This window comes from Salmo trutta, chromosome 5 (genome assembly GCF_901001165.1).
Source record: "Salmo trutta chromosome 5, fSalTru1.1, whole genome shotgun sequence".
NCBI lineage: Eukaryota > Metazoa > Chordata > Actinopteri > Salmoniformes > Salmonidae > Salmo > Salmo trutta.
Genome location: NC_042961.1, coordinates 51,608,769 through 51,635,384, shown reverse-complemented (window position 1 = coordinate 51,635,384; position 26,616 = coordinate 51,608,769). Strand labels below are relative to the sequence as shown.

The 26,616-nt window shown below is 42.2% G+C and overlaps 1 protein-coding gene and 1 non-coding gene across 3 annotated transcripts; one reads left to right on the top strand and one right to left on the bottom strand.

Annotated features, from left to right (window-relative positions):
* Positions 1-3,141: 3,141 nt before the first annotated feature.
* On the bottom strand, positions 3,142-23,914 carry LOC115194434 (UPF0687 protein C20orf27 homolog). Of its 2 annotated transcripts, none has more exons than XM_029754129.1 (6): positions 23,630-23,914; positions 16,576-16,673; positions 12,033-12,181; positions 9,969-10,107; positions 8,183-8,308; positions 3,142-5,857 (listed from the first exon to the last, which is right to left on the bottom strand). In XM_029754129.1, the coding sequence occupies exons 2-6, from the start codon at positions 16,592-16,594 to the stop codon at positions 5,757-5,759; spliced, it is 534 nt and encodes a 177-aa protein (XP_029609989.1). In that variant the 5' UTR covers positions 16,595-16,673; positions 23,630-23,914; the 3' UTR covers positions 3,142-5,756. The 2 variants fall into 2 exon arrangements, with proteins under 2 accessions (XP_029609989.1, XP_029609988.1); XM_029754128.1 differs by having other exon boundaries at positions 23,644-23,911.
* Positions 23,915-26,006: 2,092 nt separating this feature from the next.
* trnav-uac (transfer RNA valine (anticodon UAC)) lies at positions 26,007-26,079 on the top strand. The gene has a single exon. It is a non-coding gene; the product is annotated as a tRNA-Val (tRNA).
* Positions 26,080-26,616: the final 537 nt, after the last annotated feature.

Genomic DNA, 26,616 nt, shown 5'->3' with positions numbered 1-26,616 from the left:
AATTATGCTTGTAAAATGTCTGTGGTGGCATATGTAGAAAATGGCCCTATTTGTTTTTACCTAGGCAACTTTATTTTCATCTCAATTAGGCCTATAGGCCTACACCTGCATGTCAAAACTTTAATAAAGTAGAATTTTAAGTTTGGTCTCGACTAAAAAACGGTGAGATTTTGGAGCGGTTTCGTAATGAAAGGGGAAATATCTGGAAAATGTTGAATACATTTTGTAGCCTATTTGATTTCGGAAGATGTATAGGCTAGGCCTACATAAGACTAAGGTAAGCCTATATTTATTTTTTATATCTGGTTCTGGTCACACATCTCTTAATATTATATATAACTTTTAATTTGTAGCACAAGTCGCAACTTATAAGTGAAATAGGCCTACGAATAAATATTTTAATATGCGTAAAATAGCCACTATAGACGTACCCAACTGTTGAAGTCTTGAAACATTTAGCTAATTTGAGGCCGGATTTTGTGTCTAAATAATTTCACCAACAACTGTCCACAAAACGAATGCGATATTTTTTGTTGTTGAGAGATCAACACCCGTTGGCTTCTGCGGGTGAACGCGGTGGTTTCAAGGCTCAGAATTTCGTTCAGGGCTATCATGTATAGAACTGGCGGTAGTCTTGTCTTGTGCATTACAGGCGTATCCCAATAAAGATTACGGACAGAGTAACGGGAGCCAAAAACAATGCACAACAAAATGTAGTTATAAACTAGGCTGCATAGGTGCACATAGTAATGCTACCCCAAAAAAACTGAAATAATATTTAGATTCCAAAATGTAGATGGATTCTTAGTTCTATCTCAAATAGGCCCCTCTTTAAATGACTTTTAAAGACTTTGATATAGAAACATGTTTTAATAGATAAATGATTCACGTAGGGTCCACTCATCCAAAGCAGTAGCCTAATCGTGTTGTGAACGGGGGTTTATGTGGTGCTCAGGAGATGTTTAGGCTGTTTATGGCACCTCTCCTGAAAAGAATATTTCAACGTTGCTTCAAATGTTAAAATGTCAACGATGAATGAAAACATTGTATGTGCTCAATATTTAATCAAAGCAATTGGCTACATATGTGGGTTTGCAGTCCTCGCAGCCTTGAATATCAGTGGTTGCACTTATAGGTTAGACCAGCGGATGCGTTAGAGAGAGATTGATCGTAGCCTACATCTCTCTAAATCAAAAATCAAATCAAACTGTATTTGTCACGAGCCAAATACAACAGGTGTAGACTACTGTGAAATGCTTAGTTACTTAGAGCCCTTTCCCAACAATGCAGAGTTAAAAAGAAAGAACATGAGCTTATACAAATAGAAAGTCACACAAATAACAATAAGGCTATACAGGCCTATTGAATAGTAATGATAGCCTAATCAGATGTAAAGAATGCAAAGGAGGATTGGTTTACTGTTGAACAATCAGAAGTCTAATAAAAATGTCATATGCTTGTGATAATCCCGATAACATTTCTACATGGCAACCTTAATACTTTCATTTATTTTAAATGACAAATGCTTTGTTTCTAGGTCCTTCATTTGATTTTCATATGTTATCATGAGAGTCCAGAGGTGGGTCATTTTTACCTTTATTTAACCAGGTAGGCCAGTTGAGAACAAGTTCTCATTTACAACTGCGACCTGGCCAAGATAAAGCAAAGCGGTGCGACAAAAACTACAAGAGTTACACATAAACAAACGTACAGTCAATAATTCACCATGCAGCATATTGAGGGGTGGGGAAAACCTGAGGCCTATACCTTCGTTCAGCGATGTACTGCTGTTGAAGCAGTGACTCACATGGTTTTTGAAGCATCCTGTCTTTTATGATCAGTAACAATGTGATATATCCCTAGAGAGAAGGGGGAATGGTTTCTAACCTACTATTTCTAATACTATCATGTCTGTTGAGTGGCTCATTAGTACATTGTCAATAATTTTGGCCAATTTATCATTTTTCTAAAAGCACTCTTTAATGTTGAGAGCTAATGAATTGCTCAGTGCCCACTGACAACTAGTGCACACAACAGTGCTAGGGAGAGAAAGGCTACATCCCGATTCTCCACCCTCCTCCCAAAGTGTACACTTGCACACTAACCCTTGTGGATTTAAACACTTTTAATTGGTGTAGGAATTGTTGAGGTAGTTTCCACCATTGTTAACTTACATCCATGATGGGAGTGTGCAAGTGCGCACTTTGGGAGAAGGTTGGAGAATCAGGACAAAGCCTCTAGAGATCTTTTGCTTCCACCACCCACAATGCACAGCGAGTACCGTCCTGGTTTCCTATCACACTGGCCTCGTCTGTTCCACGGCGGCTGGGTGGGGAGACGGAACCGGAACCGTAATAAAAAAACAAACAGCCATGGGGACACAAACAATGGGCTCTCTGTGGCCATGTCAACTAAGGGGACTGACTGAACTGTGTGTGTGTGTGTGCACGCTAAGGGAACAGTAGCCCCATGTCACCTGAAGGTACATAGATCATGTTTACAATCCCTTGTCCCATATGCTGGATTGAGAAGTAATGCATTTAAAACATGTTCGAGTAGTTACCTACCTCTGTCATTGGTAGTCAAGTTGGTCATTCAACAATAACATGAAAGGAGACTCATCTCCAGGGGATGGAATCAGTCGTGTCTCAGTTCCAGCTGCTAGTTACGGTCGAGTCGGAACCAGAACACAAGCAGCCATGAACCACTGGCCAGGCTTTTATAGTAGAGGAACAAAGAGCGCTCTCTCTCTCTCACACACACACACACACACACACACACACACACACACACACACACACCCCCGTTTGCAGGCTTTTCATCTGTGGTTTACAGCAGCAGTGCAGGTTGTGATTAGGACTTAGCCAGGGACACAAGAACAAGCAGAGTAAGGGAGAAATGGAGGTGAAAAAGAGATGAAGGGTCTAAGAGAAAGGGTCAGTCGGAATCAACTTCACACCTAATATGTTTCTGTTACAATATTACACACTATAGCATACCCACTGCAGCCCATGTGAAACACCATACATCTCAGAGCATTGTGTCCTGTAGTTCCATTCCATCCAACAGAACAGCAATGTAACAGCAAGGACTGGCCTCTAGCAGAAAATCACTTGAGGTACGCAATGGTAAAACAAAAAGCACAATTAAATACAAACTTTATTAATCCAGGTGGGCGTTCACACTTCAGCAGACAAAGGAGAGGGTGCTCAACAACAATAACAAAAATCATGAGAAGCGCTTAAACTTCCAAAATGACTAATTTGAGGTACAATGAAGTTGGAGCACTCAACCAAAAAAATGTTTAAAAAATCTGACATTGATTTGTCAGCTTGACATCCACCTGTTCACATCCCATACAGTGGATTAAAGTGAGCTAAAATAAATACATCCCTGCTTTTTGTTGAGTGCGCCAACTTCTTTCTACCTCAAATCAGTCCTTCTGGAAGTTTTTCTTGATAAGCACTTAAACTTTGTTTTATGGCATACGAAAAGAACAAAGACCATAGTAGTAAACAGCTATGAGGGAACATGTATTGTACAGTGTATCGTCTGACAAAATGCCACACCCCCCTAGTACAGTAACCCCTCAGTACAATGACCTAACAACCAGAGCTGGGGTCAACTCCATTTTAATTTCAGTCAATTCAGAAAGTACACTGAAATTTCAATTCTCTTCAATGCTTTTCAATTAGGACAATTTGGATTTTGGTTTACTTTCTGAATTGACTGGAATTTAAATGGAATTGACCCCAAACCTGCTATGATGCCCATCACAATATGGGCTGAGGATATTATTTTGATAAGTCTGACTGCATGAACAATAGTGCACCCTCTTTTCTACTCAAAAGGACAAGATCGCCTTGTATCCAAACTGAATCCACACTCTGTCTCACTAACCTTTGAAGCATGGCAGGGTTCCGGACATTTCCATTCCAGTCAACTCAGAAAGTAAACGGAATTCCAATTCCACGTTTTCCTAATTGAAAAAAGAACTGGAATTTCAAATGTACTTCCTGAATTGAAATGGAATTGACCCCTACCCTGGAACATGGATTTAGTATGGACACAATAACAACAAGGGATAACTTTAAGACATTAGAGCCTATTATACAAACAAACACAAACGATATACAGGTTCTCCTCAATTAAGGCCGAACACAGTTAACACAAAAAAAACAGGGCTTTGTCCGTTTAGCTATGTGAAATACGGATATGTTTCATGCTAGATACTTGACATTCTTATTTGATCGGAATATACATTTAGATTTACAATGACTAGCTATTGACAGTAAACAGTGACTAGCTATACTACTAAAATATTAGGTTGCAATGAGAATATGAGTGATCAGAGAGGATGGTGAGGGCTTTGGGGGTAGATAAAGGGTAAGAGTTACTAGTTATTGGCAGATTCATGGTGGGCTAACAACCAAAATGTTAGTCTTTTTTTCCCTTGTTGCCTCAAATACGTTAAAGAGCATGAAATAACTGACAATCTCATTTGAGTGTGGATTTACTACCAATGGTACTGATGGCAGCTATCTTTAATATTTTCTAAATGCACTGAATATACACTTGAAATGTTTTGTAGATATAAAAACGATATTGGAAGGCTGATCTATCGTTGATCCACCAAAGTCCATACTCTTTTAACTCCTGAAGGGGAGATACTTGATAGATAGAAGGACAATACGGGACAGAAGGCAGTTGTTGATGGTAAAAGCTGTACAGCAACGTAGGCACTTGCGACTGATTAATAGCGTATAATTCTTTAATTTAAAAAACATTACTTAAAGTAAGTCATTTTGAATCCCTCCACACCTTTGGATTCAGATGAGAGGGATAATTTTAGTGGTCTTTGTCACCCCCTATTGGTACAGTTGAGGTCAGGCTGGGTGAAATGGGCTGGATTGATTACATGAACTTTGCTGCCCCCTACAGGTTTACTCAGAAAACACATTCTAAACAACATGGGGGCATGGCAGGCAGTGGAATGGCATGGGCAGTTGGATAACATGTCATCGCAGTACTAACAACAGTACTTCGTACAGATGCATTTCAGATATGTTAACTATACTGAACAAAAATATAAAACCCAACATATAAAATTGGTCGCATGGTTCATGAGCTGAAATAAAAGATCACAGAAATTTTCCAGACGCACAAAAAGCTTATTTCGCTTACATTTTGTGCACAAATGTGTTTACATCCCTAGTGAGCATTTTCTCCTTTGCCAAAATAATCCATCCACCTACAGGTGTGGCATATCAAGAAGCTGATTAAACAAGATATCTGTGACCAGACGCATATCTGTATTTCTAGTCATGTGAAATCCATAGATTAGGGCCTAATGAATTTATTTCAATTGACTGATTTCCTGATGAACTGTAACTGAAATTGTTAAATGTTACGTTTATATTTTGTTCAGTATAGTTGAGGGAAGCTCAATAGTGATCGGATCACATTTGACTTGCTTGTTTCTTTTACCTTTCAAGCAAGGTAAGATTTTTTTGGTTTACTTGTATGCGTTGTGTGCTGCAATTCAGGTTTGAGCGGCCAAGTATGACCTGAATGTAAAATTAAAAACCCAGACTACTACTTAAAATAACTTCTTTCCATTTCATAATTGAATCCTCCTTTAAGACCATAACATCTTGAAATGGTCAGGTACCGTTTGAAGTACAGTGGATGTTGTATTTGAATATGTGTGGCATGGTCTTTGTGTGTGTGTGTGTGTGTGTGTCACATTGTCTGGTCTAGTCAAATCCTTGCCAGTCACTCTGTTCAGAGTCGTACTCCAGCTCCACTCCAACACAACGCACTCCTTCCAACAACATGGGTGTACCATGGTGACGGTCTGGAAAACAGGGAGAGAGAAAGAAAGGAGGGAGAGATAGCAACAGAAAATGAAAGAGACGGAGCGAGAAAAAAAAAATACATTAGGCTGTCTCTCAGAAATGGTTTAGTCCACAACGTCCAACCAGTGCCAGTGCGCTCTATTACAGTGTGGTAAAGTAGAGAGTGAGTGAGAGACTGTAAAGCCTTAGAGATTAAGCTGTGGGTTGATCTGTTTCCCGGCCTCTCCACGAACCCTTTCATTCAACTATAGCCCCTCCCGTCCTCTGCCTGCCTACAGATGTTCAAGTTCGGATCACCACTGTGGTTTTTGTCCCTAGTTGACACAAATAGCCTGTCAATCAGTCCTTTTTTTTTTTTGCACTATTCTAATTTAAAATACATAAATGACTGAAATCAGATAGATAAATATATAAATATACAATCATTTCCTGTTGAAAGGAAATTAATTACAGGGTTTGTGTTAGGTTCCAAAGTGAATCATCATGACACAATTTATTCAGAGCTTCCAGACAGTGAAAGCAGTCGGAGTCCAAGTACAGCCACAGTGTGTTGCAGACAGAAAATGGCTCCAACTCAAGAGCCAGGAAGAAAGAACGAGACGCAGGGATTATAAATCAGTCAGTCATGTTCAATACAGTAAAATAATTTTACCAAATCATAAGCTCTCCACTTATGCGGGACTCATTTCGTTTTACTGAGGTGATCAAGTCGTCGCAGTGATCAGTGATGCTCTTCATGTAAACCATGCTGTTCACACTCACCAGCAGGTGGCAGCTGCACACTACGACATCTATTCTCACAACATGTCTCCTAGGCGCTAGACTGTTTGTTACTCAAGTGAACAACACTACAGCATTGCCTTGTTGTGCTTTGGGAAGACAATGACAAGATGGCTACAACAGAACTAAACTAATACTTCTAGAAATTCTATTAGAAGAGGCGGTTGGTTTTCAGTACTGTTGTGTATTAATAATGAAGGAACTACAGGTAACTGCCAAAATAATGTTAACACGAGTAAATGAGGGACACAAAGTGTATTGAAAGCAAGTGCTTCCACACAGGTGTGGTTCCTGAGTTAACTAAGCAATTAACATCCCATCATGCTTAGGACCATGTATAAAATGCTGGGCAGACGATTATTTTGTCCATAACGACAATACCCCCATCGGACGACAATGCCCCCATTCACAGGGCACTAGTGGTCACTGAATGGTTTGTTGAGCATGAAAACGATGTAAATCATATGTCATGGCCGTCTCAGTCGCCAACTGAAAACTTATGGGAGATTCTGGAGCGGTGCCTGAGACAGTGTTTTCTACCACCAACAAAACACCAAATTCTGGAATTTCTCGTGGAATAATGATGTCGCATCCCTCCAATAGAGTTCCAAACACTTATAGAATCTATGCCAAGGCGCATTGAAGCTGTTCTGGCTCGTGGGGGCCCAACACCCTATTAAGACACTATGTTTCTGTTTCCTTTATTTTGGCAGTTACCTGTACCTCTACAGAGCATATACTGCATGATACCACAACACAATCTGTTTTGATCAGAAAATATCAGTTTTAGGAACAGTACACTGCATCACACTGGAAAGGAAGTTAAGTGATGCAATGGTTTCATATTGATCAATCTAATTTATTACACTGTTTACTCCCAATTTTCTGGTATCCAATTGGTAGTTGCAGTCTTGTCTCGTCTCATCGCTGCAACTCCTGTACGGACTCGGGAGAGGCGAAGGTCAAGCCGTGCGTCCTCCGAAACACGACCCAACCAAGCCGCACTGCTTCTTGACACAATACCCACTTAAACCGGAAGCCAGCCGCACCAATGTGTCGGAGGAAACACTGTACACCTGGCGACTGGTGTCAGCGTGCACTGTGCCCGGCCAGCCACAGGAGTCGCTAGTGCGCAATGGGACAAGGACACCCCTGCCGGCCAAACCCACCCCTAACCCGGACGACGCTGGGCCAATTGTGCGCCGCCCCATGGGTCTCCCAGTTGCAGCGACAGAGCCTGGACTCGAACCCAGAATCTCCATATTGATCAACCTATACTTCTCCAAGCATTGGGAGATCTGGGGTGTATTCACTAGGAACCAAACGGGGGGGGGGGGGGGGCTACCCGAATTTGTCCAATAAAGACTTGTTTTTGTTGGACTAATGATTACAAGACGACCTGGAATGCCCCCACTGGTTTTGTTATGGGTGTAAGACTAGATCTACCCTAGGGCACCCAGAAAACAGTAGATCCCATTTAAAAATCAATAGGAGCGCATCATGCTCTTCCAGCGTTATGATGTAGCTGGCCTCTGTGGTCTTACCCATGACGCGGGCGTGCACCTTGACCCCCACGCAGACATCCTCCTGGCTCTCACTGACTAGCATCACCTCCTCACACAGCACCCCCTCCTGGTGGGCCATGTACTCACATGTCACTCTCAGACCACCTGAGGAGGTGGAGGGGGGGGTAAGAACGGCAAAAAGGCAGAAGGATAGGGAACACATATACAGAGAATACACACACACACACACACACACACACACACACACACACACACGGGAGCAAAATGTCAACCAGAGTGGAAAAACTCTGGGGTCAAACACATTAACACAACTGGCAAACACTACAAATAACACACACACAGTCCAAGTGGTCACAGAAAGGTCACAGGGATAAAAGTAAAAGGTCACGGTTTTCTAGCAGATGGTGTAATGGAATGGAGCAACTCACTCAGCTCAACGCTAGAACAAACTACTGAAGCGTTGAAGTGAGTGGTAATAACCCTCATTACGAAATCCAGAAACTCCCTGAGGGATGTTAGCAAAACGGTTAAACATTTCAACATTTCCTGATTCGGGTTCTGTCATGGACCGACACACTTTCAGTCTTTCCTGTACATTTGAGATGTACAGCTACTATAAAACATGACTGAAATGAAGGTCTGGTCAACCGGAGACTGGACAAAAATCAGTGGAACTTAAAAAGGGTTAGGATTAGACTACCGTTCAAATGTTTGGGGTCACTTAGAAATGTCCTTATTTTTGAAAAAAGCACATTTTTTGTCTAGTAAAATAACATAAAATGATCAGAAATACAGTGTAGATATTGTTAAATGTTGTAAATTACTATTGTAGTTGGAAACGGCTGATTTTTTAATGGAATATCTACATAGGCCCATTATCAGCAACCATCACTCCGTGTTCCAATGGCATGTTGTGTTAGCTAATCCAAGTTTATCATTTTAAAAGACTAATTGATCATTAGAAAAACCTTTTGCAATTATGTTAGCACAGCTGAAAACTGTTTCCCTGATTAAAGAAGCAATAAAACTGGCCTTCTGACTAGTTGAGTATCTGGAGCATCAGCATTTGTGGGTTCGATTACAGGCTCAAAATGGCTAGAAACAAATAAACTTTCTTGTGAAACTCATCAGTCTATTCTTGATCTGAGAAATTAAGGCTATTCCATGCGAGAGTTGCCAAGAAACTGAAGATCTCGTACAACGCTGTGTACTACTCCCTTCACAGAACAGCGCAAACTGGCTCTAACCAGAATAGCTCCTAGTGGGAGGCCCTGGTGCACAACTGAGCAAGAGGACAATTACATTAGAGTGTCTAGTTTGAGAAAACAGACGCCTCACAAGTCCTCAACTGGCAGCTTCATTAAATAGTACCCGCAAAACACCAGTCTCAACATCAACAGTGAAGAGGCGACTCCGGGATGCAGGCCTTCTAGGCAGAGTTGCAAAGAAAAAGCCATATCTTAGACTGGCCAATAAAAAGAAAAGATTAAGATGGGCAAAAGAACAGACACTGGACAGAGGAACTCTGCCTAGAAGGCCAGCATCCCACAGTCGTTATTTTAAAATGGACAAAACATTTGCTTTTCTTTCAAAAACAAGGACATTTCTAAGTGACCCCAAACATTTGAATGGTAGCGTAGGTCTCGGTATAGGGCAAAGGCTGTATCCGATGACCTGGAACTGGGGCTGATGGCTATGGCAAGGCTGAAGCATGGGCTGGGGTGAGGTAGCTGGGACTGGGGTTAGGTCGAAGGAGAGGACAGAGAATAGGGCTGAGGCGGAGTTGAGCAAGACTCAGACATACCCTCTGGTACAGGAGTGATATCGGTGATGCGGATATGGGGGTTGGGTACTGGAGCTGGAGACGCGTCCTTCCCCAGTGATCGAACCTCTGGGAGGGTAAAGACAATCTCATACTTGTGCTGGGTCTTCAGGAAACCAACCTGACAGATATATAAATAAAAGTGTGAAGATGGAAAAAGGGCATGATGGGGGGGAGATAGAGAGCAAGCAAAAAAGCTGCAAGAGAAGAGATAGAGGGAGAGAGAGAGAGCGAGTGCAAGAAAAATATTTAGAGAGAAAACGAGAGCAAAAGAAAGGGAGAGCGAGCGAGCGAAATGAAGGGGCTAAAGGATAACCCTCTGGCCGTGTCAAACTAGCCTCACATGACCCTCTGGCCGTGTCAAACAAGCCTCACATGACCCTCTGGCCGTGTCAAACAAGCCTCACATGACCCTCTGGCCGTGTCAAACAAGCCTCACATGACCCTCTGGCCGTGTCAAACAAGCCTCACATGACCCTCTGGCCGTGTCAAACAACAAACAAAAACAACGAGGGAGAAAACCGCGAAAGAAACACAAAAACCCAGTGCTTTGATTGAATAGCTCTGCAGCATACCGTCTGTCTCCAGCCATCCCACACACTGACTACATCCCACCACATCTGATTTAAACAAGCCCGTTGCCAGGAGCGGCTCTGGCTACGGTTAGGTTACCCCCACCCGGCACCTGTTTCCATGGCAACCCAGTGGTTCCAAGGAGGCAGCAGAGAACTTCAGACACACGACACATTCACCGCTGTCGTCTGTCTGGTGGACCTCACTTCCCCCACCGGGGCAGCAGAATCAAAGGGCCGTCAGAACCGCAGCACAGTCACACTACACGCCCACGACTACAGTGCTATGCTGCAAAGAGTACAGGGGGTTCTCTGATCCACAGTCATCCTCTGGTAAACAGGAGGGGAGAGGACTGGCATAGTTGTAACTGAATCTTCAGAACAGATACAGGAGATTAGCAGAGATGAGAGAGAAACTCGCCTCCTCCCCTTAGTTGTCATACAGGTTTAGGGATGCAAAATTCAGGAACTTATAATAAATTCCCTGGTTACCCCAAAATCCTGGTTGGAGGATTCAAGGAATAAGGAGAGAATAAGCAGGAAATCCAGAATCCTCCAACAAAGACTTCTAGTAAACCAGGGAATTTATTGAAAGTTGCTGGAATTTTGCAACCCTATAAAAAAGGTTCACCTCATAGTTCAAAATGGCAACACTGACTGTACTGACTTCTTCAAGAAAAGGACGGCTGGGAGACCACTGGAGATTAAGGGGAAAAGTTTAGGAGAATCCTAGCTCTCTGGGTGTGCCGTTTTGATAACTCTTACATGGAACCCAAACTGGCTGCGCGCGTGCGCCATCGCGCATAAATATATTTTGTCCCCCCCACACCAAACACGATCACGACACGCAGGTTAAAATATCAAAAACTCTGAACCAATTACATTAATTTAGGGACAGGTCGAAAAGCATTAAACATTTATTGCAATTTAGCTAGCTTGCTGTTGCTAGCTAATTTGTCCTGGGATATAAACATCGAGTGGTTATTTTACCTGAAATGCACAAGGTCCACTACTCCGACAATTAATCCACACATAAAACAGTAAACCGAATCGTTTCTAGTCATCTCTCTTCCTTCCAGGCTTTTTCTTCTCTTGACTTTATATTGCGATTGGCAACTTTCATAAATTAGGTGCATTACCGCCACTGACCTTGTTCGTCTTTCATTCACCCACATGGGTATAACCAATGAGGAGATGGCACGTGGGTACCTGCTTCTATAAACCAATGAGGAGATGGGAGAGGTGGGACTTGCACCGCATTCAGCGTCACAAATAGAACTGACTTTATTTTAGCCCTTGGCAACGCAGACACTCGTTGACGCGCGCGAGCAGTGTGGGTGCAATAATTGAATAATATAGATTTCAACATTTATTTTGCAATGCTCGCACACGCGACATGAGTGGTGTAGTCAGGGTATTATGATCATTTTTACGTCAGACATGTTAAATTATTTAATCCAAAACCCAAACCCACCTTGACCATAAAGTTCCCGTCAGGCTGAGGGATCACCATGACGACAGAGTCGTGGAGCTTCTCATCAAAGTGGACATGGGACGGAGTGCCAGTGGCAGCGGTGGCTGGCTCTTCTGAGAAACCAACACCTCCCGCCTTCGCTGCGGAGCCTGAAGAGGGAGAGAGCAACTAACTTAATTGTTACACACACACAAATGGTAAGGGACTCTGGTACAACAGTTTCCAATGGGAACAACATTCTTATGCCAGTGACACTCAGCAATGAGTGGTTAGTGGCTATAACAAAAAAAATCTAAGAAAATCACAAAAAATAAGCTGGAAAGAAATCAAATGGAGAAGAACATGGCATCTTGCACTTTGAGTGTAAATCGACTTAATTTCAGCCACTTGAATGCCTCATCAAAATGTCTGATCACTCTTAAAAGCAATAGTAACAAAATATATTTGTAATCATGGAAGGAAAACACATTTTTCAGAAGATTGAAAATTTGATATGAGGTAAAGAGTAATAAAGAAAAGGCCCTTATCTAATACTGTAGAATGCCCTACAGTCATAAGAAACAACTTTATTGTCCATTAAACGTTCATAAAATGGACATTTAAAAGGAAACCACCTGTCACAACATTTGAAGAAGGAACAGACAAAATGGTATTATAGAAGATACTGATATAATAGATCTCTACCACTGTCTCTCATGGCTTTGGTGAAAACTAGTGCACTATATAAGTTACAGGGTGCCATTTGGGACACAGTCCAGGTTTGTTTGAATGCCTTGTGGAACACATTAGATCACTGATCTTTTGAAATGCTGTACCTTGACTCTCCCTCTGGGATACATTGTCACAGTATCATCATATTCATCAACATTTTTATCTTAGTTGATTTCCCTTTAAAAAGAGTGATGTGCATCTACAGCATTTATTTCCATTGCCTTGCTTGGGTTAATCCTATCTGGGTCAAGAAGATAAGAGTTTAGGAGTCACAGGCACTGTGATTGTATTTATTTAATAACATTGTGAGTCAGAATTTCATTAGGCAGCGGATGGCTGTTTAGATTAAAATTATATAAAAAAGATAAAGATGAGGAGGAAATATAAACCTTGAACTTAATCAACTTTACAGGTGCATACCAGTGCCTTCAGAAAGTATTCACACCCCTTTTTCCTTACATTTTGTTGTGTTAAAGTGGGATTTAAATGGATTTAATTGCAATTCTGTGCAATTCTACACAAGATACTAATGTCAAAGTGGAAGAAAAATGTGAACTTTTTTAAAATGGAAATGAAAAGACTAATAGATCTTGATTAGATAAGTATTCAAACCCCTCAATACATGCTAGAATCACTATTCGCAGCGATTACAGCTGTGAGTCTTTCTGGGTAAGTCTAAGAGCTCTGCAAACCGGGAGTGTACAATATTTGCCCATTACTCTTAAAAAAAATTGAAGCTTTTTCAAGTTGGTTGTTTATCATAGCTAGACAGCCATTTTCAAGACTTGCCATAGATTTAGGCCAGAATTTCTAGAATGCGAAGACATCACCGGGGAGGGAGGAAAATCCAGACTCATCGTGGAGAAGAAAAGTCAGTCGGCCTGAGCGATGTGGATGGCTAGTCAGGCAATATTCTCAGTTTACTCCAACAACTAATGTACAGTATATAAAATAAATTAATTTTGCCGACCCCATCGACACCGACTTTGAATACCAAAAGATCTGACCCATATCGCGTCGGTAATATGGGTCAGATCCGTTTTCATTGCAATGGTGCAACCATGACGCTAACAAATCTGCACTCGCTTGTTTCTCTAGGGCACTCGGAAACAACAGTCTGGGAGATTTTTTTTTTTTTCATAGCCGCACAGCGCTGCCGCAATCTGATCACACTTTAGAGCCCTGATGTGAGCCGGAGTATATCTGTGTCCACTCCAGTCTGAAGACTACCTACTATGCTACACTAGTTGAGAGGATTTGTGGATTCAGACAATGCTGAGAGAGATCCACAGCCTTTCAAACAAGACCGTTCGTTAATCCACATTCTCTGGACACTAGCCCAGACAGTGAACTGGACACTGTGCTGGCTCGATACCAGGCTTGGGTTCAAATAGTATTGGTATTCTTTCAAATACTTGGAAGCATTAGATTGAGCCTATTTTTTAGAGTCAGGTGGGCAGCCCTTTGTACTTTTGAGACTATTCCATTGATTCCATAGTGCCAGGCAAACTCAGTCAAGTGCGGCTGAAATGTTTTGAAAAAAACAAAAACATATACAGACTATTTGAACCCAGGTCTCTTAGCTGCTGAACATCCAAGGCCTGTTACATATACTACAGTGCAGTCCATAGTACAGGAGCTGGCTTCTGTCTGGTAGTCATAATCTTGCTATCTTTTTCCACACTCTCTCACTCTACATCTGTCGGTCTGGATCATCGTTTCTCTCCTAGCCTCTGTTGTATATTAGATGACTGTCTACCTCGCTCTCTCCCTCTCTAACCTGTCCTTTCACTATCCCCTCCATCTTTGTCTCGTGTCTATTGTCTGCGTCTCTTTCTCTGCATGTCCTGTCCCCCCAGGCGGGTCAGTGCTCGGCACTGCACAACACTTTAAACAAAGATCTATCACTAACTTGTCTGATAACCATGGTAACAGACTCAATTAGGCTTGTATCTCCAAGTTCTGTTCCCTCTTCCACCCCTTGCTCTCTTTCTTTCTCCCCAAGGACCAAATTAAACACACACACACACACACACACACACCCCACGCTTTCGCTCTCTCGCTCCCTGTGAAAGCGGCTACATCCCAGACACATGAAAAATACATTGAAGTGAAAACAAGATGTAAATCTACACTCTCATTCAGCAGCCTAATTAAAGTGAGAACAAAGACCCAGGGAGAGGAGTGCTTTGTGTGCAGAAACAAAGCCTCCAATCTCCACTGGGGGGGAAAAAGAGACGTATTAATGACAGTGGGAAAAAAAAAGAGTTGAGTCACTTTTAGTCAGTCTCCCAGGTGCTGTTCTCTTGCTGTGTTTCTATGAGGCTCCCTGAACACTTCCTGCTTATCTGTCATGTGCAACATATTCGCTCACACTGAGTCACACACACTTCAGACTCAATTCAAACAAGTCCACATTGTGTTTTTGCCCATGTTTCCCCTAAAAATGCATTCTTCCAAAGACTGTAAATTGATGCTTCTAGTTCAGGAGAATAAGCTGTAGTATGTGTGCATTGTAAACAAAGACATTGTATACATAAACATTGCCATGTCGGTGTTGGATTGCCAGGTCTTATTCTCATCTTGCAATGGGGTTTCCTGTACCCTTCCCACCCATCTCTTCTTTAAATTACACACACTTACTAAGTAAGCATTTGTATACTGTAGTGATGTTATAACATAGTGAGGAGGGGGAGAGGGGCGAGGGAGAGAGAGAGAGAGAAAGGAAGAGAGGAAAGCCTGATTTTTGGAGGCTCCCTGTTTGACAGCAAACTTGAGAGAAGTGATACACGTGTGAATTGGAAATGAGATTTCTAGCATATGCCACTCTCCCTGAAACACCCTCAGAGAGTGGGGTCCCAGCCCAGGGTCTGCCATCATCAACAGCAACCCTGGAGGAATTAGGGTCAAGTGCCTTGGACTAGGGCAGACAAGATTTGACACCTTCCGGTTACTGGACCAACGCTCTAACCGCTAGGCTACCTGCCGCCACTGGCTTTGAGAGGTGTGAAAGTAGGAGGGAGAGGCTGGAGAGTTCTATGAAGACTGATGGAAACTGATGTCTGCCAACCCCTGGGAGGCTATAGGTTAGGGATCATCAACTAGATTCAGCTGTGGAACGATTTTTTCTTGAGCGGATGGTCAGGGGGCCGGAACATAATTACAAATAATTTGTAGAATGCAAATTGCCCGCAAGAAGCCCAAACAGATATAATATTTGACTAAAACAGAATCATTTCAAACCTTGCTTACATTTGTATACAATCACTTGTCTCTCTATGCGTGGGAATAAAATCATTTGGAGCTGATTTCCTGGTGTTAAAATACTGTTATGTCCAACAAGAAAATGTAAAAACCATCCACGGACCAAATTCGGGCAGCAGGCTGCCAGTTTGGGACCCTGCTATAGGAGTGGTTTCTGGACAGGGTTCATGTGGAGGAAGAAGAAGCTTAGGTAATAAAGCATGATATACTACAGTACCCATAATGCTCTGTAACCATATGCATTTTTTTTATCCAGCTAAAGACGTTGGCAAGAGTAGGCAACTAGATTCAGCAGCGGGCCAATTTTTGGTCGGCGCGGATGGTCAGGGGGCCAGAACATAATTATAAGAATCTGTCAACTGAAAAATTGCCCACAACTATGCCCAAAAAGATATTGCATTTGAAAATAACTAATTTCATACCTTGAACACATTGAGACATATGAGAGCTGCACTGTGTTTTGAATTGAAAGACATTTTAGAAATATCCATTATTGCATTTAAAACCACATAACAGGGGAGAAGGGACAAGAGTCTATACAACAATATAATAGAAAAAGGGTACTTACTCTTCCTAGCAGTAGCCATGCCAGGGTTGGTCCACAGACAGAGAGAGAACCCACCCGTCACAGCCTGGTCATCTCTATGGCCCAGCCACAAAACGACCCTGAGACATGAGAGGGAGAGAAACAAGAGAGAGAATAAAGAAGAGGTTTCAATGATAAAGGATTAACAAAACGAGGGGAGGGCAACTAGGAAAGAGCTTAAAGCTAAATAAAGGAGAAAGTCACAACCGTAATGAAATCAGGAAATAAATACTATTGAAAGACAAGCTGGTATTTGTCTTTAATAAATCCTAGCCCCAGGTTACTAAATCTGTTCAAACAACGGCACCCAGCTGTGTGTGCCAGACTATCGCCAAGGCAGAGCGCAGGCTCCCGACTGACTTAAATGAAAGAAAAACAAACATTCAAAAGAGGATTAAATTAAAACCAAGGTGTCAGATGTTTATTTTTTTTAAAAACAGGGAAACTCACAGGTTTCTGTAAAAGAAAGGATGAAATATAACCTTAACAAAAATCAAGGGAGGCATCTTAAAAAGGTTGTTGAAAGATGCAGCACTCCTAGTGATTCCAATAACGTCAGGTGAGGGTCATACTAAGAAAAATGACAAGTTCCTCTGACTGACTGAAACCACTGGCCTGAAAAGACTGGATAGGTGACCAATGACAAGTTGCAAGTTGGGTGTTTCATCATATTGCTTTTGCCTGTTCAGTCCAGTCAGTAGCTATTGTACCTTGGACGTGGCCACAATTGGAAGACTACCAAAAGATGTGCTTATTTACAATTCACCTTCAAAAAAAAAGAAACGAAATTGTGCCGGGGCCTCCCGAGTGGCGCATCGGTCTAAGGTACTGACTTGCAGTGCTAGAGGCGTCACTACAGACCCCGGTCCGGTCCCAGGCTGTATCACAACTGGCCGTGATCGGGAGTCCCATAGGGCGGCGCACAATTGGCCCTGCGTCGTCCGGGTTAAGGGAGGGTTTGACTGGGGGGGGGGTGGCTTTACTTGGCTCATCGCACTCCAGCGACCTTGTGGTGGGCTGGGGGCCTGCAGGCTGTCCTCGGTCGTTAGGTGAACGGTGTTTCCTCCGACACATTGTTGCGGCTGGCTTCCGGGTTAAGCGGGCGGGTGTTAAGAAGCGCGGTTTGGCGGGTCATGCATCGGAGGATGCATGACTCGACCTTCGCTTCCCGAGCTTATTGGGGAGTTGCAGCGATGAGACAAGATCCAAAGATCCAAAAAAATACATTGATCTTTTACAGTGAGGGAAACAAGTATTTGATCCCCTGCTGATTTCGTATGTTTGCCCACTGACAAAGAAATGATCGGTCTATAATTTTAATTGTAGATTTATTTGAACAGTGAGAGAGAATAACAAAAAATCCAGAAAAACGCATGTCAAAAATGTTATAAATTGATTAGCATTTTAATGAGGGAAATAGTATTTGACCCCTCTGCAAAACATGACTTAGTACTTGGTGGCAAAACCCTTCAGAGGTCAGACGTTTCTTGTAGATGGCCACCAGGTTTGCACACATCTCAGGAGGGATTTTGTCCCACTCCTCTTTGCAGATCTTCTCCAAGTCATTAAGGTTTCGAGGCTCACGTTTGGCAACTCGAACCTTCAGCTCCCTCCACAGATTTTCTATGGGATTAAGGTCTGGAGACTGGCTAGGCCACTCCAGGACCTTAATGTGCTTCTTCTTGAGCCACTCCTTTGTTGCCTTGGCCGTGTGTTTTGGGTCATTGTCATGCTGGAATACCCATCCACGACCCATTTTCAAAATGTCCTGCCTGAGGGAAGGAGGTTCTCACCCAAGATTTGACGGTACATGGCTCTGTCCATCGTCCCTTTGATGCGGTGAAGTTGTCCTGTCCCCTTAGCCGAAAAACACCTCCAAAGCATAATGTTTCCATCTCCATGTTTGACGGTGGGGATGGTGTTTTTGGGGTCATAGGCAGCATTCCTCCTTCTCCAAACATGGCGAGTTGATGCCAAATAGCTCCATTTCGGTCTCATCTGACCATAACACTTTCACCCAGTTGTCCTCTGAATCATTCAGATGTTCATTGGCAAACTTCAGTCCTTCACGGCGTAGTGTGTTAACAATTGTTTTCTTGGTGACTATGGTCCCAGCTGCCTTGAGATCATTAACAAGATCCTCCCATGTAGTCTGGGCTGATTCCTCACCGTTCTCATGATCATTGCAACTCCACGAGGTGAGATCTTACATGGAGCCCCAGGCCGAGGGAGATTGATAGTTCTTTTGTGTTTCTTCCATTTGCAGAATAATCGCACCAACTGTTGTCACCTTCTCACCAAGCTGCTTGGTGATGGTCTTGTAGCCCATTCCATCCTTGTGTAGGTCTACAATCTTGTCCCTGACATCCTTGGAGAGCTCTTTGGTCTTGGCCATGGTGGAGAGTTTGGAATCTGATTGATTGATTGCTTCTGTGGACAGGTGTCTTTTATACAGGTAACAAACAGATTAGGAGCACTCCCTTTAAGAGTGTGCTCATAATCTCAGCTCGTTACCTGTATAAAAGACACCTGGGAGCCAGAAATCTTTCTGATTGAGAGGGGGGTCAAATACTTATTTCCCTCATTAAAATGCAAATCAATTTATAACATTTTTGACATGCGTTTTTCTGGATTTTTTTGTTGTTATTCTGTCTCTCACTGTTCAAATAAACCTACCATTAAAATTATAGACTGATCATTTCTTTGTCAGTGGGCAAACGTACAAAAATCAGCAGGGCATCAAATACTTTTTCCCCTCACTGTATACCATGCCTTCGGAAAGTATTCAGACCCTTTGCCTTTTTCCACACTTTGTAAGGTTCTAAAATTGATTCAACTGCCCCCCCCCCCCTTTAAACCCAATACCCCATAATGACAAAGCAAAAACAGATTTAGAAATGTTTGCTAATTTAAACATAAACTGAAATATCACATTTACATAATTATTCAGACCCTTTACTCAGTACTTTGTTGAGCACCTTTGGCAACGATTACAGCCTCGAGTCTTCTTGGGTATGATGTTATAAGCTTGGCACACCTGTATTTGGGGAGTTTCTCCCATTCTTCTCGGCAGAACCTCTCAAGCTCTGTCAGGTTGGATGGGGAGCTTTGCTGCACAGCTATTTTCAGGTCTCTCCAGAAATGTTAGATCGGGTTCAAGTCCGGGCTGTGGCTGGGACACTCAAGAACATTCAGAAACTTGTCCCGAAGCCACTCCTGCCTTGTCTTGGCTGTGTGCTTCGTTGTCGTTGTCCTGTTGGAAGGTGAACCTTTGCCCCAGTCTGAGGTCCTGAGAGCTCTGGAGCAGGTTTTCATCAAGGATCTCTGTACTTTGCTCCGTTCATCTTTCCCTCGATCCTGACTAGTCTCCCAGTCCCTGCCGCTGAAAAACATCCCCACAGCGTGATGCTGGCACCACCATGCTTCACCGTAGGGATGGTGCTCTGACCAGTCGGGACTTTGGTCACCTCCCTGACCAAGGCCCTTCTCCTCTGATTGCTCAGTTTGGCCAGGCGGCCAGCTCTAGGAAAAGTCTTAGTGGTTCCAAACTTCTACCATTTAAAAATGGAGGCCACTGTGTTTTAGGGGACCTTCAACGCTGCCAAAATGTTTTGGTACCCTTCCCCAGATCTGTGCCTCAACACAATACTGTCTCGGATCTCTACGGACAATTCTTCAACCATATGGCTTGGTTTTTGCTCTGAAATGCACTGTCAACTGTGGGACCTCATATACCACAGGTTGACTCCAGATTGTAGAAACATCAAGGATAATCAATGGAAACAGGATGCACCTGAGCTTAATTGAGTCTCATAGCAAAGGGTATGAATACTTACGTAAATAAGTATTATCAACATTTTCTAAAAACCTGTTTTTGCTTTGTCATTATGGGGTATTGTGTTTAGATTGCTGAGGACATGTTTTTTTTAATCCATTTTAGAATGCCATATTGTAACAAAATGTGGAAAAAGTCAAAGGGTATGAATAATTTCTGAAGGCACTGTAAAGAAGAATTGAATAATGGATTATGTAAGTGATCTACTACAGCGAACATTTTGTTTGCTATAGACAGACAGGGTTTTACCATGTCTTGTAGCCAAGTTATTTTACCACAGCAACAGAGGCCTGATACATTCCAAGAGGACTTCTACTCCCTGACACATTTAAACATTTGGAACAGTGAGTAAGAACAACTCCCTCGCAGGAGATCAAGGACCCCTAGAACCGCTTTAGGTTTGAACCCAGTTGTCTATAGGTTCAAAAAGCCTGGGAAAGACACACTACCTCCTTTTCTACTGCAAAGAAGGAAGAAGCATCCTAGAGGGAGGTGATTAAAAATATGATGTCCATTGACAGAAACGCTTGCACAGATAGATTGCCTTGTTTCTTAACTCATGCCTGATTTGCACTATAGGGCTGAACCAAGCTATACTGGGCTGGCTACACCTCCAAAGCTGCTGTAAACGTGCAATGTGAAAGGAAAACAGAGCCATCATGGTGTGGTTCTGGTCAGCTAAATAACATTTTTTTTAAATTATAAAGCCAACATGCAACAAAGATTTTACAGTTCATAAAAGGAAATCAGTCAATTGAAATGTATTCATTAGACCCTAATCAATGGATTTCACAACTGGGTATACAGATATGTATCGGTTGGTCACAGATACCTTAAAACAAAACAAAAAGTAGGGGCGTGGATCAGAAAACCAGTCAGTATGTGGTGTGACCAGCATTTTCCTCATGCAGCGCGACACATCTTCGCATAGACTTGATCAGGCTGTTGACTAGGGCCTGTGGAATGTTGTACCACTCCTCTTCAATGGCTGTGTGAAGTTGCTGGATATTGGCGGGAACTGGATCACGCAGTCGTACATGTCAATCCAGAGCATCCCAAACAAGCTCAATGGGTGACATGTCTGGTGAGTATGCAGGCCATGGAAAAAAAAAAAAAAAAAATTTTAAAAAGGGGAAATTTTCAGTTTCCAGGAATTGTGTACAGATCCTTGTGACATGGGGCCATACATTATCATGCTGAAACATGAGGTGATGGCGACAGGTGAATGGCACGACAATGGTCCTCAGGATCTCATCTCGGTATCTCTGTGCATTCAAATTGCCATCGATAAAATACAATTGTTCTCGCTGTTCATAGCTTATGCCCGCCCATACCCTAACCCCACCATGGGGCACTATTCACAACGTTGACATCAGCAAACTGCTCGTCGACAGGCTGTCTGCCATCTGCCCGGTTCAGTTGAAACCGGGATTCATCAGTGAAGCATATACTTCTCCAACATGCCAGTGGCCATTGAAGGTGAGAATTTGCCCACTGAAGTCAGTTACGACGTCGAACCGCAGTGCTGTAGACGTCTCATCATCATCAGTGGTCAAGCCTACCACGTCATGTCGTCTGCAAACTTAAGTGTTGGAAACGTGCGAGGCCATGCAGTCGTGGGTGAACAGGGAGTACAGGAGGGAACTAAGCACGCACCCCTGAGGGGCCCCCGTGTTGAGGGTCAGCAAGGAGGATGTGTGGTTGCCTTCCGTCACCACCTGGGGACGGCCTGTCAGGAAGTCCAGGATCTAGTTGCCAAGGGAGGTGTTCAGTCCCAGGCTCCTTAGCTAAGTGATGAGCTTGGAGGGCACCACGGCGTTGAACGCTGAGCTGTAGTCAATGAACAACATTCTCACATAGGTGTTCCGTTTGTCCAGGTGGGCAGTGCATCATCTATGATGTGTTGGGGCTGTATGTGAATTGGAATGGGTCCAGATTGTCCAGGATAATGGTGTTGATGTGAGCCATGACCAGCCTTTCAAAGCATTTCATGGCTACAGATGTGCGTGCTACGGGGCGATGGTAACCGTTCTAAATGACTTTGGCATTCTTGGGCACAGGGACTATGGTGGTCTGCTTGAAACATGTAGGTATTAGAGACTGGGTCAGGCTACAGATAGAGTCATCACAGTCATCCGGAACAGTTGGTGATCTCATACATGGTTCAATGTTGCTTGACTCGAAGCGAGCATAGTAGGTATTTAGCTCGTTTGATCGGCTTGCGTCACTAGACAGCTCGTGACTGGGTTTCCCCTTTGTAATCCGTGAAAGTTTGCAAGCCCTACCATGTCTGATGATCCTCCGAGCCAGTGTAGTAGGATTCGATCTTGATCCTGTATTGACGCTTTGTCTGTTTGATGGTTCGTCTGAGGGCTTAGCAGGATTTCTTATAAGCGTCCGGATTAGTACCTGCAGTACTCCAGGAACAGGGATGCCTACCTACCCCTGGGCTTGGCTGATGTAAAGGTTTTGAGGAAAAAAACAACACTTACATATGGTAGCCTATTCATTTATGTAAAAATGTGAATGCGTTCATAGGATGAACTACTAATACTGTATTCTATTCAAACCAATATCAGAATGAGAGAGATACAGTGCAAGCTGCTCTCAATATCACATTCTGCAGTGGACATAACATGTCACTAAGCATGCCATATGCCAACTGAGACAGCTTACTGTAGACCCCCTAGGTTCAAGTAGATTTTTTGCTCTAGTACTACACAGCTGATTCAAATAACCAACTCATAATCACGTTGATTATTTGAATCAGCTGTGTAGTGCAAAGGCAAAACATGCACTTGGAGGGTCCCAGAACCGAGTTTGGGGAATCCTGCTCTGGGCTATAGTAAACTGTCTCAGTTGGGGGCAGGAACAAATCACTCATGCTACCAGTGACTCTACTGTGGATTCTATTAAAACTGTCTCTCACTTGAAATTAGCTCAGTCTAACGTTACTAGTTACCTGATCCATTTGGTAGATTTACGTTGCTAAATTACGTTAAATGTAAATTGAGTTAAGTGCAACAGTAAAAACCTCGCATTTCTGCAAAGTTTAGTCTATAGTCTAATATTTTGAGAATATACGGCTACGTCCTGTAACGAGTTTGAACCTGCTTGTCTCGACACTTACTGCCTCGTTGCCCTCGCAGTACAATAACACAAAGTTAAAACTGCAGCAAACAGCATGGAAATATTTCTCACCTTATTTCACTCACCTTTCTTGCAATTGAGGCTAAATGCACACGCTCCAACCAGGTTGTCGGTTGTATCCAAATCAAGGATAGGCAAAGGCATATGGGTCCTCAGAAAAGGAATAAACAGCAGAATGAACACCCACCGTAGGTACGCACCCACTCCCCCTTGGTCACCACTAGTTAGCACAGCCACAAAGTCCTTACTCGCCTATTTCTACAATTTATCTTCTTAAAATCGGATTTTGAATATAACCTTAACCCTAATTGTATGTATAACTTTAAAATAAGACCAGAAATCTAATTTTTGTAACCAATTTTGAGTTTGTGGCTGAGGAATTTCACTTTGCGGCTGGGTTATTTAGTGGAAACCACTCCCCCTTTCGTTGGATTAATTTCTACCGCCAACTTCCGCCTTGGTTACGTGATTTACTATCCAATTCTGGAGATATCCGGATCTAAATTACAGCGTTTGGCAATGTTGTTTATGTTCGTGTAAACAATCAAATGTTCAACTCACATAAGGCATATCTACAGTAAGAAATGTCACAGACGTTTGGGTCGATAACTGAGTACGTTTCAGGGGTTTTTCTCCTTTCACTCACCACTAGGATACATTCATGTTATGATGTCGCCACTTTGTGGCCACTTTACGTGTAGCTGAAGTGAGGATGAGAATCAGCTACTTTTGGAGGACAGCAGGAGTTAATAATAATAATAATAATTATTATTATATATTGTTTAACAACGCATCTCTGCTCTTGGCCTTTAACAGATGTCAGAGATAGAAAAAAGGTTGAGGCTTTTATATATTTCATAATGACATCCTATGGGCTCAGGGACCAATCACAATGAATAGCCTACAAAACAAAACACGATGTGAATGGTTAAATCAGTTGCAGAAATCTGACCAATTGTATTTGACATCGGCGGATCAGATTTAGGATTACGTGTGGTGTTAACTAATGGGATATGTAAACACAAGCTGTAGCTGCACTTACCTGACAGCCAGGTGTCATTTGGCTAAATAAATGTAACAGAACTTTCAATCATCATGAGAGAAAGCGCATTTATTTTCAAGTAATAATAGGCTACATTTAGTCGAAAAGGGACAATTGTAATTTTAGGTGAGATAGGTTAAATAATAGTTTTATTGCGGATATTTTCATGTAATGAATAGGACTTAATAGCCTAATCAAAATGCTACAATTTCCCACAAACTCATCTTGTAAAGGCTTTATTAGTGATAATTACAGTACTACAAGAGCTACCTTATATCATAGAAACTGTGTAAATTAACTATTAGTGGTGTAAAGTACTTAAGTAAATCTACTTTAAAGTTCCACCTAAGTGTTTTTTGGGGTATCTGTATTTAACTTTACTACTTATATTTTTCACAACTTTTAATATTACTTTACTACATTCCTAAAGAAAATGTTGTACTTTTTACTCCATACATTTTCCGTGACACGTAATTACTCCATACATTTTCCATGACACCCAGGACAGGAAAATTGTCCAATTAACGCACTTATCAAGATAACATCCCTGGTCATCCCTACTGCCTCTGATCTGGTGGACTCACTAAACACAATGCTTCGGTTGTCTGATTGTTGGAATGTGGCACTGATTAACGGTAAATAAAAAATATTTAAAACATTGTGATCTTGTTTGCTTAATATAAGGAATTTGAAATTATTTATATTTTGAATACTTAAGTATATTTTAGCAATTACATTTACTTTTGATACTTAAGTATATTTAAAACCAAATACTTTTAGACTTTTACTCAAGTAATATTTTACTGAGTGACTCTCACTTTTACTTGAGCCATGTTCTATTTAAGGTATCTTTACTTTTACTCAAGTATGACGACTGGGTACTTTTTCCACCACCGATTATGATAAAAGCGCTTTTCACCACACAACACTGATACCCTGCAGAGGGCACTCAAAGACTACCTCATAGGCTCTACCTGTACGACCTACTCCTTTACTAACGTGTAACATACAACTGAGTTAATAACAGCAGTAGTTCAGTGATGCCACTATATAATATAGATGGTGTCGTGTATCTTCTATTACTTAGTGTTAACACAAAGGTAAATATGTATAGCATATACAGTAACAATAGGTAATGTGTTGACTTATTCGACATGTCAACCTGCACGAATGAGGTTGACGGAATTTCCTCTTCGTAGTTTGTAGTGTTTCACTGTTTTGCTCTTATTCAGAATTTCCCCTGCGAACAAGACATCACCAAGTCAACATCAGCATCACACCAAACAACAACAAAATCCATATCACATATAGATAATTGGCGTACTGCTTTGAAGCATAAAGGATGTGTAAAATGATTCCATACTGTGCGTGGTGGTTTATCTACGTGGTTCCATAGTGTAGTGGTTATCACGTCTGCTTTACACGCAGAAGGTCCTGGGTTCGAGCCCCAGTAGAACCATGCTTTTGACGGCAGGTAGCCTAGCGGTTAGAGCGGTGAGCCAGCAACTAGACGGTTGCCAGGTCATATCTCTCGTGTCTGACAGGAAAAATCTGTCTAGAAGTGAGCTGGCAACGGGAGTGTTGCTGCACTGTGAACATTTTTGTCTTTCTGTAAATCTCATAATAATAATATTGTACAAAACATAACAGAACTGAATAGCATATTATAACGTTACTGTAAGATAAAAAACCGCAGTGCATTTTCTCTTATGTAGCCAAAAGCCAAATATACATAGGCTTTGCTGCAGTTTCATACCATCTGCTCTAAAAATCATTCACTGTTAGGGATGTAAAGATTCACCGATCATATCAGTCCCTGGTTCAAATGTTTAAGATGTGAGTGCATCTTGTGGCAGGAGACCAAACCAATCCAATAGCTTGCATCAGTCAGAAAATGTATTCAAATGTTCCGAATTGCCGGGTTCACAATTTTGTTGTTGCTCATATTACTTTCTTGTTACCTTATGAAAATACCTCATATTTTGTCGAACTAAAC

Coding starts and splice junctions, on each gene's coding strand:
- LOC115194434 (XM_029754129.1), bottom strand. Junction 8,309..9,968: donor TATCACTCCTGTACCAGAGG/GTATGTCTGAGT, acceptor CCACCTCCTCAG/GTGGTCTGAGAGTGACATGT. Junction 5,858..8,182: donor GGTGCACGCCCGCGTCATGG/GTAAGACCACAG, acceptor CCTGTTTTCCAG/ACCGTCACCATGGTACACCC.